Below are 15,776 nucleotides of genomic sequence, written 5' to 3' on the forward strand. Positions count from 1 at the left end.
TGTAGCTGATCACCTTTCTTGCTGGAAAAAGAGAGGAGTTTGTATCAGTTTCATCATTGCTTTACAGTTTAAATCTTTAATCTAGATGTAATTTGAAAGGCAGTGGGCTAAGCAAGCGTTGGCTTTTGCTTCTCGCTGAGGGGGAGAAACCCCGCCTGTGAGATCACACTTGAAGTAGGTGTAATCCTCTGCCTCGATGTCTATGGAAAAATTTGCCAGTTGGGCTGCACGTGGCTGGCGATGGCTGTCCATCACACCGACTGCGGCTGATGGGCCGGATGGTTTTCCCATCTGCTTGTACCCATCTGTCTCCTGATTTTCCCTTGGGCTGCAAGATCGTTGGGACAGGACGGGTATTTTTCCTTACAGCCAGTAATATATAAATATTCACGTAGCTGGCACTGTATTTCAGGAAATGAATATGTATAAATTATTCTTTTGTTTTATGCTTTTTAAAGTTGCTGCCTTGGGAAGAGCACAAAAATACTCCCCTGCAGAGTAAAAACCTCTTCTCAAAGGAAACACTAACCACAAGTGCCTGAACTTGGACTAAAATAATTGGTGTATCTTTTGGCCTTCCCTTGGAAGAAAATCACTATTACAAAGTAACATTAAGTATGCTGTACTCGTGTGGAGAGTTTGTTTGGTTTTTCTAGAATAATTTCATTTGTCTCACATGGCTTAGCTTGCAGAAAAATTGAACACAACTTTAGTGACATTTTAAGGTCGCAATTTAATTGGCAGTTGACTTTGGAAAACTAAATATAAATCCAGGAACAGCCTGTTGCTGAGTAGAGGTAACTTCTGGTCAGTCCCAGGCCTGAAATAATATGACCTTGTTATCATTTATTTTTCTCTTTTGTCTTGAGGTTGGCAGGAAAGCTGGAGCAGGGCAGCAGCCTGGGCTACATTCTCCCTTTTCCAGTTCCATTTGTATCAGAGATGGAAAGCAGGAAAAACCAACCCCAAATCCGTGCCAGAAAGAGGGACTTTCTAATTATCCCTTATAGTGGGAGTGTAATACTCGCAGGAGAGGGATGCTAATGCTTAAAAACCAGAAAGCTATCTTGTGTTGGATCTCCTTAGGGTGTCTGAGCCCAAGCCCCGAAGGAGAGAGCTGTTCAGTGGTGGCAGGGATCCTGGGGCACTCACACCTCTCCAGAGGCAGATGCTCTTATTAGTTACCACCATTTATGTTTTTGCACAAAGGTCCATAACATCGGTACAACCATGCCACCTTGTGTTAATTTCTGTTCCCTTATGGCCTGGAGCAGTCAGAGAAAAAAATGTAAAAGAATTTTCTGTGTGTGTATGCATGTGTGTATATGTATGTAATTTTTTAGTGCTGTTAAACATTCACTTCTATCTCCCTGTCTAAGCCTGGGTTTGTATCAATAGCAGGTGAAGTGATTCCACTCTTTCAGTTTGTACTTTAAAATTTAGAATAAAAACATTATATTTCATGATTATATTTTCAAAATATGTTAATGAATAAGTTGAGCTGTTGTGGTATGTATGTGTCTAGTCCAGCATAGGTAACTCCTTCTGAACTGCCATAGATTCCCTGCTGAAGAGTGCATTATGCCTCAGCTTAGAGGAATTTGGTCCATTATATCCCTGACTCCTTGGAAGTTTTGGGTGGGCAGGGGTCATTTTGGCAGAGAAATGACCTGTGGATTTTGCACCATGGAGTTAGTAGCATTGAGTATTTTATTGTGAGGAGTTACGTTGGAGAATGCTTTAAATTTAAAAAAAAAATACTATGGACTTGTGTTAATCTTTTCAAAAGACAATATTAGTTAAACTTTTACCTCTTTTGTACATAGTCAGCAGCAGAATACGTGAAGTCCCGCCTGCCTGAAGTCCTAAAACAACATCTTCAGGACTACGAGAAGGACAAGGAGAACAGTGTGCTGTCTTACCAAACCATCCTGGAACAGCAGATTTTATCAATTGATCGAGAAATGCTGGAAAAACTGACTGTATCCTATGATGAAGCAGGTATATTTTGTGTTTCTTTCTAAATTGCATTTTACTGAAAAAGAATTGCTCACTTTCAGTCTTTCTCCTGAATACTAGTGCTTGTGCTGGCAAATTGAACTTCGTCCTCAAAGGTATGAAGTGACTCAGTGAAACATTTCTTTTTCCTAAAATCAAGTTGAGATAGAAAATTTTCCACATCAGTGATTGCATACTAACTATCTGAAAGGACAGTTATTTTTCTAACAGCACTTTGTCCTTTGCAATGCACTGATGTTGACTGATGTAGCTGTGTCTCTTTATTGTCTCTGCAAGTGGTGCGACCTGGTTTCTGTGATTTTCTCCTTCATTGCTAACTTATTTTTGGGCTTACTTAGTTAAGAGTGTACTGGATAGTCACAGAATTTGATTTTTAAATGTGACTTAATGCACGTGAATACCCAAAACTAGTTAAATTGTTGAGCGTTGGAGGCATTTTAACAGTGCAGTTACAGGGGGGTTCAGTTTTGTTATTCACCTCTTAATAATTTGAAGGTTTTCTTAATTATAGCTAATACTACTTACTAGCATTTTGTTAAAGTAGTTAGAAGTTTCTTCTAGCTTTTAGATCCTTCACAGAGTTGTCTTGGTGCGTGATCTTCACAGTTACAGAGGAAAAAATGAGTTGCTCTTCATGTTTTCTGCTGATCTTCCAAACTAGCTACCCATATATGCTATACGCCTACTCCCCTGAATCTTCCCAAGTTTCTCAGTGTGTAGATAAATTGAAATTAATGAGGCAACCTTGCAAAGAAGGAATCGAACAAAAAGAAGAATTCATTATTTTACCACTGAATTAGTATTCACGGTAATGAGCGGACTGGCAATGCATATGGAAGTCTGTCTGGACGAGCTGTGTGTTTCTGCTCCAGGTGTGTGCATGTGTGGCTCACTGCACTCTCCCCAGTAGCACATCTCTCAGCATCCATTTCTTAGCTCTGTCTGAAAGATGTTGCTGTGTTTCTCCGCTTTAACCACATGTGGCTGAGAGCTGCAACACACCACTTCCTTTCATCTGCAGCCCTACCAACCAGCCTCAAGCAGCCTTGTCATAGAAAAGGAGAGTTTATACTTAGTATGTCCCCATTTGAGGGTTTTTCTTAATCCCTGGTGGCATTTTCTTGTTCTGTTATTCCCCTGACTGTACCTGGCACTGTGGTGGCCTTGGGGAGCTGTGCTGAGCTGTGTTCCAGGCAGAAGCCTCAAATTTGTAACTGGGTTTTTCATATTGTTTAGATCATGTTTTCCAGACAGCAGCCCAAATGGATCACTCTTTTGTTTGGTTAGGTGGTACCCTGCTAAAATTGCCATCATCTGAGTTTCTCATCAGTAGTCCAGCTCTGGAAAACCAAGCACTGACAAGCTGGTGTTATTTTGTCCTATTACTTTGTACTCAGGCTGCAGTGCCCTGAAGTACTTTAAATGCTCAGACTGCTTATCAACTTCGTTCAGACTTCTACTCAGACTCCCACTCACTAGCAATGTGATTCTCTTAAGCTACTTTGATCTCAAAGGCACTCGAGCAACTTAAAATGCCATTTGCAGACTGCGCATTCTGGGTACTTACAGGGCTGTGAGCTTTAGTAACTTCAAGTAATTACAGTGCTCTATTACTATATCAATTATATTCGTGCACTCACCCAATAAATAAGCCTGATTCTCTTAAACTGCTTTGATGGCGGATGCTCTCAAGTCCCATACAGTGCCATTTGCAGACAACATGTCACGTACTTCAGGATGTCAGAGTCATATGAGTTCCCAAAAGGAGAACTGAGTTAAAATGAGGGTGCAGGATACTTTTTTTAATCACTTATGGCCTGTTTTTAATGATGCATTAAAAATAAGCTTCAAAAATCATTGCTTTCTGTTTCTTCTGTTTATCTTTTTTAATGCAGAATTTACCAATCCAGTGACTCAAGTAAATCTTTTTCCCTGGTTCAGTCACTTCATCTTTCCAGTCATTTTGATTGATAGAAGTTTGTTAAGAAGGAGAAAATGTAGTAGAGGAAATTACCAAATGCTGTCAGAAGAAAAAGTATTTTCCTTTATTGAAAACTCTGTGTTTGTAAGAGAAAGCAAAGATTAAAACTGCTTGAAACACACATTTGGGGATTTATATCATGCTACAAAACAGTCATGTAGAAATACAGAACTAACTAGTTTAGAAAAGTCCCAGCATTCAGAACGAACAGAGAGCGCAGCTTAGTGTAAATAATAAGCCAAAATTTCGGCTGCCCAATCAGGTAGAGACATCTGTAGAGATTAAAACACAGAGATGGAACCTGTTCGTCATTCTAATCATGCCACTTGTTTACAACAAAAGCAGGAATGATGCTACCTGCTTTTGAAGTAAGATCTGATTGTGAGCAAAGCACAGAAAATGGGCAGTTAAATATAATTGCAGCAGCTGTCTGTGATCCAGAGTGCTCCAGCTATTCAGCACTCAAGCAGTTGTGTTGGTGACATTTTTCTTTTTATTAGTGTTTTTCCATACCAAAGTCTATTCAGTGAGAAGATCAAGCTGCTGTTCTTACATACATAATGAAGAAAGCAATCTTTAAAAATCAAAATTGTGAAAACAAAAGTGATTGTGATGTAAAGGGAAAATACAGCTTTGACTGGTTGGGGACTATGTGTGACATGAGCAAAACCCGGTTTAATTTCTGTAATCATGAGCAGTTGGAGTTCTTCTATGTGTCAGCCAGGGAAATTAGAAAGTTATGAGTTTAAGGTATGTGGTACGAGGGGTCAGTGGCTGACTGTAGCAGGGTGCTGTGTGGAGGGGAGCACTTCCCCAGCAAAGGAGCAGACTTTTTTCCATCCAGAAGCCTTTCCCGTCCCTCTTGGAAGGGCTGTTTTCCAAGGGTTCACAGAGTGCTTACCCCCAGCTGACTCCCTTCACCCCAGGGTTGTGTCCCAAAATGGGTAGAATTCAGCTACATCCATTTGTCAGAATAAAACAGAACTGCACTAGAATGGCTTGGGTTTCTGGTACAATTTTGCATGTTAATTTGGCCTTTCTAGTAGCATGCAATATTAATAACGTGCAGCTTCAGTGGGCTCAACATCCTAATGACTTTTTGTAAATCTTTCCCTTTAGGAAATCAGTGTATCAGAGGTACCAAATAAAATGAGTTCATCTAAAAATAATCAGATGTTGACAAGATTTTTAGTAAAGTTTGACTAGGGAAGCTTTATAAAATGAAAGCAGGCCAAAAGTGACAGACGGGTACGAATCCTCTCATAATCTTTAAATCCTTTAGTGTAAAAAGTGGCATTCTTGACTAGCTACGGCTGGGTTAATTTTGTGCAAGAACATTTTTTCCCACTGAAGCTTTGTTGGATATTAATCCTATTCCTTCGCTTTATAGCATCTCTAAACAGCTGGAGTAGTCGGTGACTACTCTGTACAAATACAAATTTGGGATATTTAAAAGCGCTTTGGCATTTAACTCTGGTGTGGCAGGTAGCGAAAGCCTGCTAGGAGATTCTGGTGGTGGTTTTGTGCTGTCAATAGGTTTTTCTCTAATGGATGGCTCCTCTCCCCCAGAGTCCTGTAGAAATTGAATTTCATTATTGTGCGACAAAAAAGATTAATTTCATTTTTTCCTGCCATGAAGCAGTCATGAAAGATATTTAGGCACTGTATCCACAGCCACATGTCAGCCCAAAACATGTTTTCTTAGCTAATATTTGCCAGGGTGCCCAGCATTTCCTGGAGCACGCTGCAAGGAAAATGGGTGGCTGCTCCTCCTCACATCTTCCCCGGGGGACCGAAAGCTCACACCTGCCCAGAGCCTGCGCACCTCTCCCTATAGGTGTGGTTTGTGTTAGAGTTCATTTGTAAAATTTAGCTACAGTTGATGTGCACCATTGCTTGCAACACTCGCTGTTAGTACCATAGTGTTTCTTAAAGCGAGGTTTTTATGCTAGCAGTCCGTGTCCCAAATCGCCTGAATACTCCAATTTTAGCAACAGAATTTATTTTCTGCTGAGATAAAATGTGGTGATTGGTGCTACAACACATTGCGCTTTGTCTCTGATGAGATGGGGTTTGTAGTCCGCCTTCCCCAGCAATGCCTGGTGCTGTGCTCTCCCTGGGAATCACACATTCCTGCAAAGCAGATGATGCAGCGTCCTCCTATCCTCATTCCTGGCCTGATTTAGTATATAATAAATTGATAAGGAATTAAATCAACTCCTCTTATTCAACTTGTATGTCTGTGCTTCACAGAAGGCTGAGTCTGGTTTCACTAGTAGTTGCAGCTGTGAAAACTGGCTCTGAGTAAATCCAAGGCTCAGACCTTCATTCTGACTTCAGGACTGCAACCCAGCGTAGATCCAGTCCTGTGGGCATTTGCTGTTGCTGGCAAAAGTACAGAAAGGCAAAAATATCCAGGATTAAACTTCAGCCCAAGAGGCTGGCAAATCCATCTGCTTCACACAAGCATCCGTGCTAGTGTGGTCATGCTGGGAAAAGGTTAACTTTAGTCATCAAAGGGCCAATGATGCTCCTTTTTCAATTACAGTGCTCCCGTTCTAGCAGTGCAGGCAGGTGTTTTCCCCCAGAGAAAGTGACTACAAGGAGAAAATGAGAAAATTAAGGCAGTAAAATTGCATCAAAATACATCCTACAATTTGAAATAATAAATACTGTTCTGGGGGAAAACCTTTTTTCCCACTGCAAAGAGCTTTAGCAGGTAAAGTCATCGTTATGCTACATCACAGGGAAGATCAAGCAAGTTGTCTTTGCTGTGATGTTTATCCCAAGGTGGCTCGTGCTCAGCAGTAATCCATTAAAAATGCAGAAAGAAATCTGTTGGGTTTGTTATGTCCTTCTTCAAAACATAAAAAAAAATAATTGTCTTACAGTGCACACTTGTGCTTGGACCATGCATGTGGTATGTGTTTGGTCCTTTTCATGGAGGGCTTGGTCATTGGGGAAATACGGGAACACACTTTCAGTAGTGCTGACTTTTCAGGTGTTGAAATCCTTGTCCTGACAAGGAGGCTTGGGAATATTTCTTTTCCAGTCTTGGCTACAGCCATTACCAGTAAAGCAGAGTATGGGCTTGCTGTGCTGACAGCACTGGGAAGAGCAGACATCCGTAATCTGACAGTTACACAGTGATAATGGTCCTACAAGAACATGTAATACTGCAAAAAATGAAGTGACCTGAGCTTAAAAAATGGTTGAAAAGCATTATGTACATTTTTAGGAGGGATTTAAAGAGCAGGAAGGAGTGTCATGCACTAAACATGATAAAAACAACAGTTGCAAAGGCAGTGGGTTGCATGGAATATGAAAGAACAAAACTAGGGGAGCGGGAAGGAGACAGCAAGCAAGCGAAGAGCCAGGGACTATGTCTTTTTCTGAAGAAAAGGATAATTATAGAAGATGATGTGTTTCTATTATCTCGAGAGATGCTACTGGGTAGGATTTGTGTGTGCTGTAGCGAGCGCCCCTTGACAGGGGTTTAGCGATCCAGTACATTTATTTTCTGATGTGTTGCAAACACCTCGACACAACAGATGTGTAACTAACAGCGCTCAAATGTGTTGGGCAACATTTATTGCTGTGCCAGAGGCTTCCTTCTGACAAGCAGAAAACGAGAGTGGCCTGCAGGCCACCACGGGTGGCTGCTTTCTCTCCAGCTCAGGTTTGATTTTTAAATGTTTTTTAGCTATTTGGTCTCAAAAACATGATCTAAACCAACTCCCTTCTCTGAGTCTTGGTCACTGCAGTGAGAACTTGATGTTGTGCTTTTTCCAGATAATACAGTAGAAGTTTTACCCTTTATAGCCAGATGATTACTGCTGAATTTATTTAATCTCTGCCTTATGCTCCACGCTTTCTTTGGATTATTTTGTTTCTTTTACACGTTAAAGGTACAGCTAAAACTTGGTCACTGTGAAACAGTGCTCTTCTGCAGAGGGCCAGTACCTGCAGCAGAAATCACAGGGCAGACATCGAGGGCAGAGTTAGCCTCTTCTACCTTTTGATACCTGCATTAAAGACATCAGTTCTGGCAACTTCTCTAGAGCTCTTCAGTAGTCATTGGAAGGAGAATGGTGTTTCTAGGGTGATTAATGGATTTATTTTAAGCATGTGCTTTAGTATGTGAAGAGTCGTATCCTAAACGTGCCCGCTCTTTTCTGTTGGCTTTGAATTAGCTTGTTGTTCACAGGTAAAATACAGGGAAGCAGCTCTAGTGAGGAGCTGAACGCCAGCCTCAGTGTCTCTGCATGTGAACACATAAACCCATTTAAACTACATTTCAGGTTGTAGCTTCAATGCAAACTGTGTGACTCCTGAATTTCCTGCGTTGTGGTCTTCCAGCTTTCTGGTATATTGGCAATGTTTATAAACAACAGACATGTATTTAAGCCAGCCCAAGCATGTTGTATTCTTTTGCTCCATTAAAATAAATTTTTATTATTCCTGTAATTGTAGCCTTTCAGCAGAAGCTCAGAGCAGAAGTAGCACTTTGACAGGTGCCTACTTGCCTGTGAAATATTCTTCACTTCCTCATCAATTTTGAAGTAGGTATTTAGCTATTTCCATTTGTCAGCTAGCAGTTGCTTTTCCAGAACTGATATAAATACTAACAATACTTAGTTTGGAGTATTTAGTAAATCTATTTATAGATTTGGTAAACCAAAAAAAATATTTTTTTTTATATTTGGTGAAACCTCTGTGCAGTGTAGGTCCAATGGTGACTCTGCAGGGCTGTGTCAGTAAGTTAGGGATTTTTTTATTAATCACATGAAGTGTTCTGTTCTCACTCAAGTATATGTAACTATTTTTAGTCTTACGGTATAAATGCCATGTATTCTTTACTTTGGTGTTTATACATTTGAAGCAATTAAAAAAAGATAATTTTGCGATTACCAAAGTCCTGCAGAAAGAGAAGAAACCAACACAGCCCTGCAGAGTGCTGAGATTCAGAAGTCTAATAGAAAATGGTTTATAAACCATGTAATGGTTTTAATACCAATTATTACTAACTGACCTTTTTCTTTCTGTGTACTTATCAATTAAGTCTGGAAAGCATCTTTAAAATGCATAAACTTATTTTTTCGGTGGTTACTTAGTTTAACCATAACCTGAGATAGAATCAGTTCTGGTTTGTGCCCAGTGGAAGGGTGGTTTGATGTTTCTTGCATTCGGGAAAGGTTGCTTCTCCAGCCTTTTAAAGATTTTTTTTCAGGGACACTGCATTATCACCACCTGGTTACCATCTTCCCTGTTTGTATCTTTGGCCTAATGAAGTAAGCTCTGGGGAATTAAAACCATTATTTGAGATTTATTTTGCATAAGTTTTTGTTAGATTTCATTTGAAAACCTATAGATTCAGTTGATGTGCACCATTGCTTGAGATAGTCGCTGTCAGTACTGTAGTGTTCTTCCTGAATTCTAGACGCACGTGTTGCATGAATAGATAAACATGAGCACGGATTTATTTCATTTTTGTATCCTTTATTAAACAGATATCAGACACAGATAGCATTTGAAGACACAGCTTGCTGCAAATTCAGTGTAGGCAGAGAGGATATCTGTTCCAGGCCTCTGGAAGAAAGCCATCCATCTCAGTGGGGGTTTGTCACCTGCTGATGGATGCAGAGATAGATGCCTGAAGGGTCTTGTGAGTAGCCATGAAAGCAGCAAAGTTTGTTCTGCCTACAAACCTGGCAGACCATTTGGAGATCCTTATTAAATTTTCCTGCATCATTACCCGGACAAGTATAAGCAGCATTGCTGTAGCAGGGTGGAGCGGCACAAAATCATCACCGGCTGCACCTTTGCAAGACTATTCATTTCACCCCACAGTTGCTTAGATTTTAGTATTGAAATGAGTAATTTCACTCTCGCTGCTCCTAGTATTGCCATATTGTGTACAAAAAGCTAATATTTGCTTTCTTTTGAGAACATTTTAATATGAAAATCATTGGAAGAAAATACATCATAACATCAAGAACACGCACATGCACAGGGATTTATGGTGTAAGGGTGGGCGCTGCTGTGTTTCTGGAGATCACTTGCGCTCTTGCACACATCTTTGTGTCATCTGTCCTTGTGCTCTCCGCATTTGCAGCAGCGTTCAGCTCATGCTAAGCCCTGCTTTGCATGCACAACTGCATTGCACGCCACAATCAATCACTGTTAGCCTTTTCCATTATTTCCCAGTGTTTGAATTATACATGGGGAGATGTAGGAGGAAAAAGGAGCAAGAACAAAAGGCGGCTTTCTGTTCTCAAGTGAAGCTTTATTTAAAACCCTATCCATAATCTGTAACAACCCATTAAGGTAAAGAAGCTGGTCATGAACAAGCAAAAACTAGCTCTTCCTCATGCTGTAATACCTTTCTAACAGTGGCAGTTGCTGAGTTTTGGCAATACTGTTGCTTTTTGCTCCCTCTCTGTGCATCTTTTCCATCAGCTCTGGGATGACAGGCTGCAGCCACCGTCTGCCAGGGGCTTGAGCCTGTCTTTGGAAAGGTGTCGGCCTGGGCTCCAGCTGCCTGTTGGTTTTGCTGATCTCATACAAACGTTCACCCCACAGCGTGCTGTTTCACTCAGCCGCGTGCCGGGCGGATGATTTCCAAGGTGACAGCTCTGCCCCCAGAAAATGGATGTTTGGCGGATGGAGGGGTTTTGCATTTGCAAATGACCAAAGTAGGTTTTGATTTGGAGAAGTGGAAGACACAACCAGAAAATACAGAAAGAAAAAAGTATGGTCCAAGGTGACTTTTGGAGGGGTGTTGGAAGATGGTTAGCCCCTGTGTTTGATTAACCTGAAAAGGGGAAAAGTCACCAGTTTGATTAAAGCTGCCACCCTTGCTCAGGCCAACCAGCCTCAATTTACAGCTCAGGAAAATCTGCATCACCGAATTTCGTGTGTTGGATAGTGGAGGGGATGGGAACAGAGTAAGGATCTTGAATTAGATCACAAACCTCTTTAATTGTGTGTAATTCTGGTGTGTTGTCGCTCCCCACCCCTTTTATTCCTCCTCGACTCGCTTCCACTTTTCAGCCAGTGCAGGAAATACAAAGTAAGATTGCAATCCTTTTGGACGGGGTACATGTTTGTGTTTGTAATTCTGTGATAACACCTTGGGCACCGAATAAATAACTCTTAAATACCGCCTTGCTGTACAGCTCTGCCTGTATACTAATAAGTTCCTTATTTGTTCAGGAGTTAAGGTGAGTGATCCATCATATAAGTGCTTCAGGGCCAGCTGGAGAGCGCAGCAGATATTTACAGTGGTCCCCCGTGAAATTAGCTGCAACCTGATAGACGGTCCTGCTGCTGAGGGTGCTGGTCCTTTGTAAAACCTGACTCCAGGAGACAAGGGATAATGCTCCAGGAGACAAGGGATAATGCAGTTGTCGTAAAAACCATTTGTCGGATACAATTGCCAGCCACTACGGGGGTTTTTGAACAGTCCTGTTAAGGCTGAGTGATGCAGGGATGCACGCAGCATCTATAAGTTAGCTGTTAGTTGCACTGTTTGTGAAGGATTTGCTAATTATGTGTTTTGAGTTCAATTTAGTGCCTGCCTGCTGACACCTTATTTATAGCTGCTGCTTTGGCTCTGGTATTTATGGCTTAGGCACCTCAGGGAAGTGCAGGCCAGTTCCTGGGGTTCAAATGAAATTTTGTAGCCTTGATCCTTCAGGCAGAACTGGGATAAAGCCAGAGATGTCACAGGGCTTGGCACAAATTGCATGCTTTTAATTATTTTGGTGAGGGGGGAGGGGTCCAAGTAGGATTTTCATTTTGCTTTTACTTTTTCCCTGTGATTACAGGCCTCATTACAGTTGAACATCACTAATAAAAGCCTGTTGACCATCTAGCATAACATTTTCTAACTAGATAAGGTCAGTCATGCTCTTAGCGGCTTCGTGGGGCAGTGTGTGGAGCAGTGGCATTGCTGACCCTATTGCTGACGCTTGGAATCTCCGAGCATCGAGCCTCGGCTGTCCCTGTGCTGCCACCAGCAAACTTCTGCTTGGCCCAAAGCGTGGGGTGGATCCTGCAGCAGGTCAGTACCCAACTGACTCACTCAAAAGCCTTTAGTGTCATAAACTTCACGTCTTTAATATCTTTGGCACTGTGATTGTGGAGGGGTTTATTTGTCTGAAATTACTAAGAGGATGAATCCTTTTATTTCCACCACCATGACCACCACCCCCACCCCCCCCCCCCCCCCGTGCAATCACTTTTGCAAACTGTGTTTTACATTGAAATTTGATATCGTTCCATAATGGGAAATGCAAAGCTGTAGAAGATTTCTAATGGATCTGTAGAAGATCTGTCTTACAGATCACAGAATTTGGGACACATCTTAATGAAGCAGACTACACACATCTCACTGTAAAACTTTTAGTAGCTTTCATTTGTTTGTAAACTTTTATCCAGCTCTTCCTTAGAAAAGTTTAGGTATTGTTATTTTGAAGGAATACCCTCATGTTTCCCAATGAAAAGTGTACAACTTCTTCCTGAATGTCCCAGGTTCATGTGAGCAGCTTTTGTTAACCGAGGCGGGTATTATTCTGGGCTTGGAAGGGTTGTGATATCCTCTGGCTCCCCTTCTGCTGGCCATTTGACCCTATAGAAATCCCACCGCTTTGTTCCGAAATCGCTCAGCACAGTTGCTGAGCTAAACGAAACCAAGCTAGTCACTACCTTGGGTCAGAGTAGCTCGGATCTCCTAGGAAAGCCTCCGGTTCAAAGGAGAGAAATAGAAATTGCCCCTAAATTTTAGTTCTGCTGTAGAGGTCTAGGAATTGGGGAAAACATGTTCAGCAACAGATTGGAGGAGGGTGGGGGAATAGGTATAATTCCTGTTTGAAAGCAGTAACTTCTGGGTTTAGTTTATACAACCTGTGCTTTTCAGCAAGGGAATGCTGCGTGCTTGCCATGGTCTGAGCGGGGGGCTGCGCGTTGTCTGCTCCGTCTGACATCTCTAAACCTCGCGCTGAGCTAGACCCTTCCTCTTGTTGCTCAGCTTATGTAGCAGCTGGTTGGAGCTGTTGTTGAGATTTCTTTTCCTCTTGCATACAGACCATAGTGTAGGCATTTTTTTCTTGTTGTGTCGCTGCAACACTGCACAGGAGGCTTAACTACTGCAGAATGCCCAAGCCCGTCTGCAAAGGAGTTTGCACATGTGGTTTTCTGCACTTTAATTATCCTGGTGGCATATGGAAATTTCTAACCAGAAAAAAATAAACTGTTTTCAACATATTTCTACTTCTAGCATATGCAATGGCTGAGTGGGTTGTTCAGGTGAAACTACATATGGGAGTGATGCCAAGAAATCGACGTTTGAATTGAAATGGAGATTCCCTTTGTATTAAGATTATTTTTCACATGGACAAGAAATTAATCAAGTGGCACTAGGATAGCACAAAGGTGGGAGCACTCGCCATTTCCGCTGCAGTATTGATGAGGCAATGTCAGAGCAGTCTGGAAGATGGAGAGGCTGCCCAAAAGGCTTTCCACTTTTCAGTAATTAACTTTTGCTACCTGACGCACAAAACTTCCTTCCAGCTCGTTTTCCTACCTGGAAAACACTCTTAGCCATTTTTTATATAGCTGAGTCAGAACATCTGCATGAATCTGTTAGTCTGTAAGTGTATCCCAAATATGATGAATACAATATGATTAATGGTAAACAGGATTGAGTTGTATATACATACTCACTGATTAGACAGGAAAATAGGATCTAACCAGAAATACAATATGGTTCTCTGCATCAAATACAAAATCTTAAAATACAGCCAGGTAGGAATTGTTTCATGACGGAAATTAAGCTATGATCTTACCAAGATGTGAAGCAATTTCTACGTATTTGTAAGAATCCAATGTTTCTTTTAATCTATTTTAAAAGTAGGAGATCTTTTAATTTTAGAGCGGAAAAAAACATTATGTTGAGATGATTAACGAATTATGAGACCTTGAGTTTTCAGAATGGTTATTTTTAGGTCCGTGCTTTACAGAACTGACTTTTGCAGAAGAATTTTGTTGACTGAAAGAAGGGGCAAGTGCAGCTCATTTGTAGGAAACACAGCGCTGAGGGGATTCGGGGATGAAGCCTGTATAATGTGTAGGCTGCTCGGTCCTGTGTACCTTGCGAGACATTTGAGGAAATTAGGTGGATATCTTAAAAGTGCACATGTATTTTGCAAGGTATTGTTGAGTGATAGGCAGTTCATTTCAGTTGCAGGCAGTTAGCCCAGTAAATTGCCAAAATTGTGTATTTTGGAAATTATAATGGCATTTTCTCTAATCTACGTAGCTTTGGCTAAAGGAAAGTGTGTAGCTATTTAAACATTTCAATAACCTATAAAGGAGTAAAGGATGAGCACAATTAGCTTAGCCTTCCACAAAATCTTTGGTGAAGGTCGGATGTTGTTAGAGAAGCTGAAAAAGCACGAGACGTGGTGCCTTGGATTAGAAACCAGCCGAGGACGGGTGCCAACCATTGGGACCCAGCAAAAGGTCCATCTCAGCAAAAGGTTTTACAGTGATCCCACCTCAGTTAAGGTTGTTTGGATCATTTTTGTTTGGAAAACTGTTGTTTTCAGTACCTGATTTGTCCCTCCTTTTCTGTGCATGGTGGTTTGGGGAGCATCAAGCAAGGAAAGGGCTTCAGCCCCTGCAGTTCCTGCAGCCCTCTCACTGCTCAGGCATGAATAAAATGTGAATGTCTCGTTGTGAATGTCTCGTGCTTGGTTTTATTGTTTCTTATCTTATAGATAAGCAGTGGATAATTAGATCTATTTATATGGCTTTAGATTCGAGTTGGTGGATCACTTGGAGGGCACATGGAGGCAGCGTTTCATGATCTTGAAGGTCACGCACCACTTTTTAGCCATATTCCTGGCAACTGGGAAGCAAGAGACTCCTTTATCCTCCGTCATTTTTCTCAGTCTTGCCTATTCCACAGGCTATAATCAAAGTTTTAGTTGCATTGCCCGAGGGGTATGTGCACAGCATGTGAAATCGGAAATCAGGAGACACATGGCTGGTCTCGACAGGAGGAGCTGAGGCAGATGGGCACAGAGGACAGCTACATTAATGATAAAAACATCACATATATGCCCTGAAAACTACTGGAGACTTATTGTTTAGGATCTAAAGTCCCTGTAAGGCAAGTGGAAATGCATGGTCTATAAATGAGAAAGAAGCTGCATGCGGTGTGAGTTGCTAGTGGAGAGTAAATATAAATCTGTGGGTTTCTTTATCCCGCTTTTTGCACTGTTCTGAGTAATTCTGTTTCCTCCTGGAGATTATTGAAGCTCAAATATACTAGCTCTTGCTTAATTATTATGTGAGTTCAAGCTTGAGCGCTGTTGAAAAGAAGATGGGAAGGGATTTTTTGAGTTGTTTTTTGTTTGGTTGGTTTTTTTTTTAAATTGGTCCACCCAGGTAAGTACCGAATTTCTTGACCTGCAGTGGCTCTGAACACATTTCTGCTCAAATGGTACAGTAGACCTCTGCCCTCCGTCAGTCGGGCATCACAGGAGTGCTATTGTACACCCTCAGCTTGTGACAGGGCATCCAGACTTAGCAAAAAGCAATTGTGTGGGTTGATTGAACATCCCTCCCACACGACTAGGAATCACCTGCCAAGGCAGGACTGGTCTGAGCTGTTATTCCATTCTCAGTTCGATACCCGGGTAAAGGACAGGACGCGGCTGCTTCAAACCTGGGACTGAAAGACGCTGCCAGTGCAGGGCTGATGCTCTTC

At 41.6% G+C, this 15,776-nt stretch overlaps 1 protein-coding gene across 2 annotated transcripts in view; it reads left to right on the forward strand.

Moving 5' to 3' along the window:
- PPM1L (protein phosphatase, Mg2+/Mn2+ dependent 1L) overlaps positions 1-15,776 on the forward strand; it is a 108,037-nt gene that overhangs the window by 72,799 nt on the left and 19,462 nt on the right. The window contains exon 2 of one of the 2 annotated variants that reach the window (XM_055816976.1): positions 1,831-2,001. In XM_055816976.1, coding sequence (XP_055672951.1) covers positions 1,831-2,001 — 171 coding nt within the window. Of the gene's footprint in view, positions 1-1,826; positions 2,002-15,776 lie in introns of both variants that reach the window. The other variant, XM_027778224.2, reaches the window with a different exon arrangement.

This window comes from Falco peregrinus, chromosome 12 (assembly GCF_023634155.1).
Source record: "Falco peregrinus isolate bFalPer1 chromosome 12, bFalPer1.pri, whole genome shotgun sequence".
Taxonomy (NCBI): Eukaryota; Metazoa; Chordata; class Aves; order Falconiformes; family Falconidae; genus Falco; species Falco peregrinus.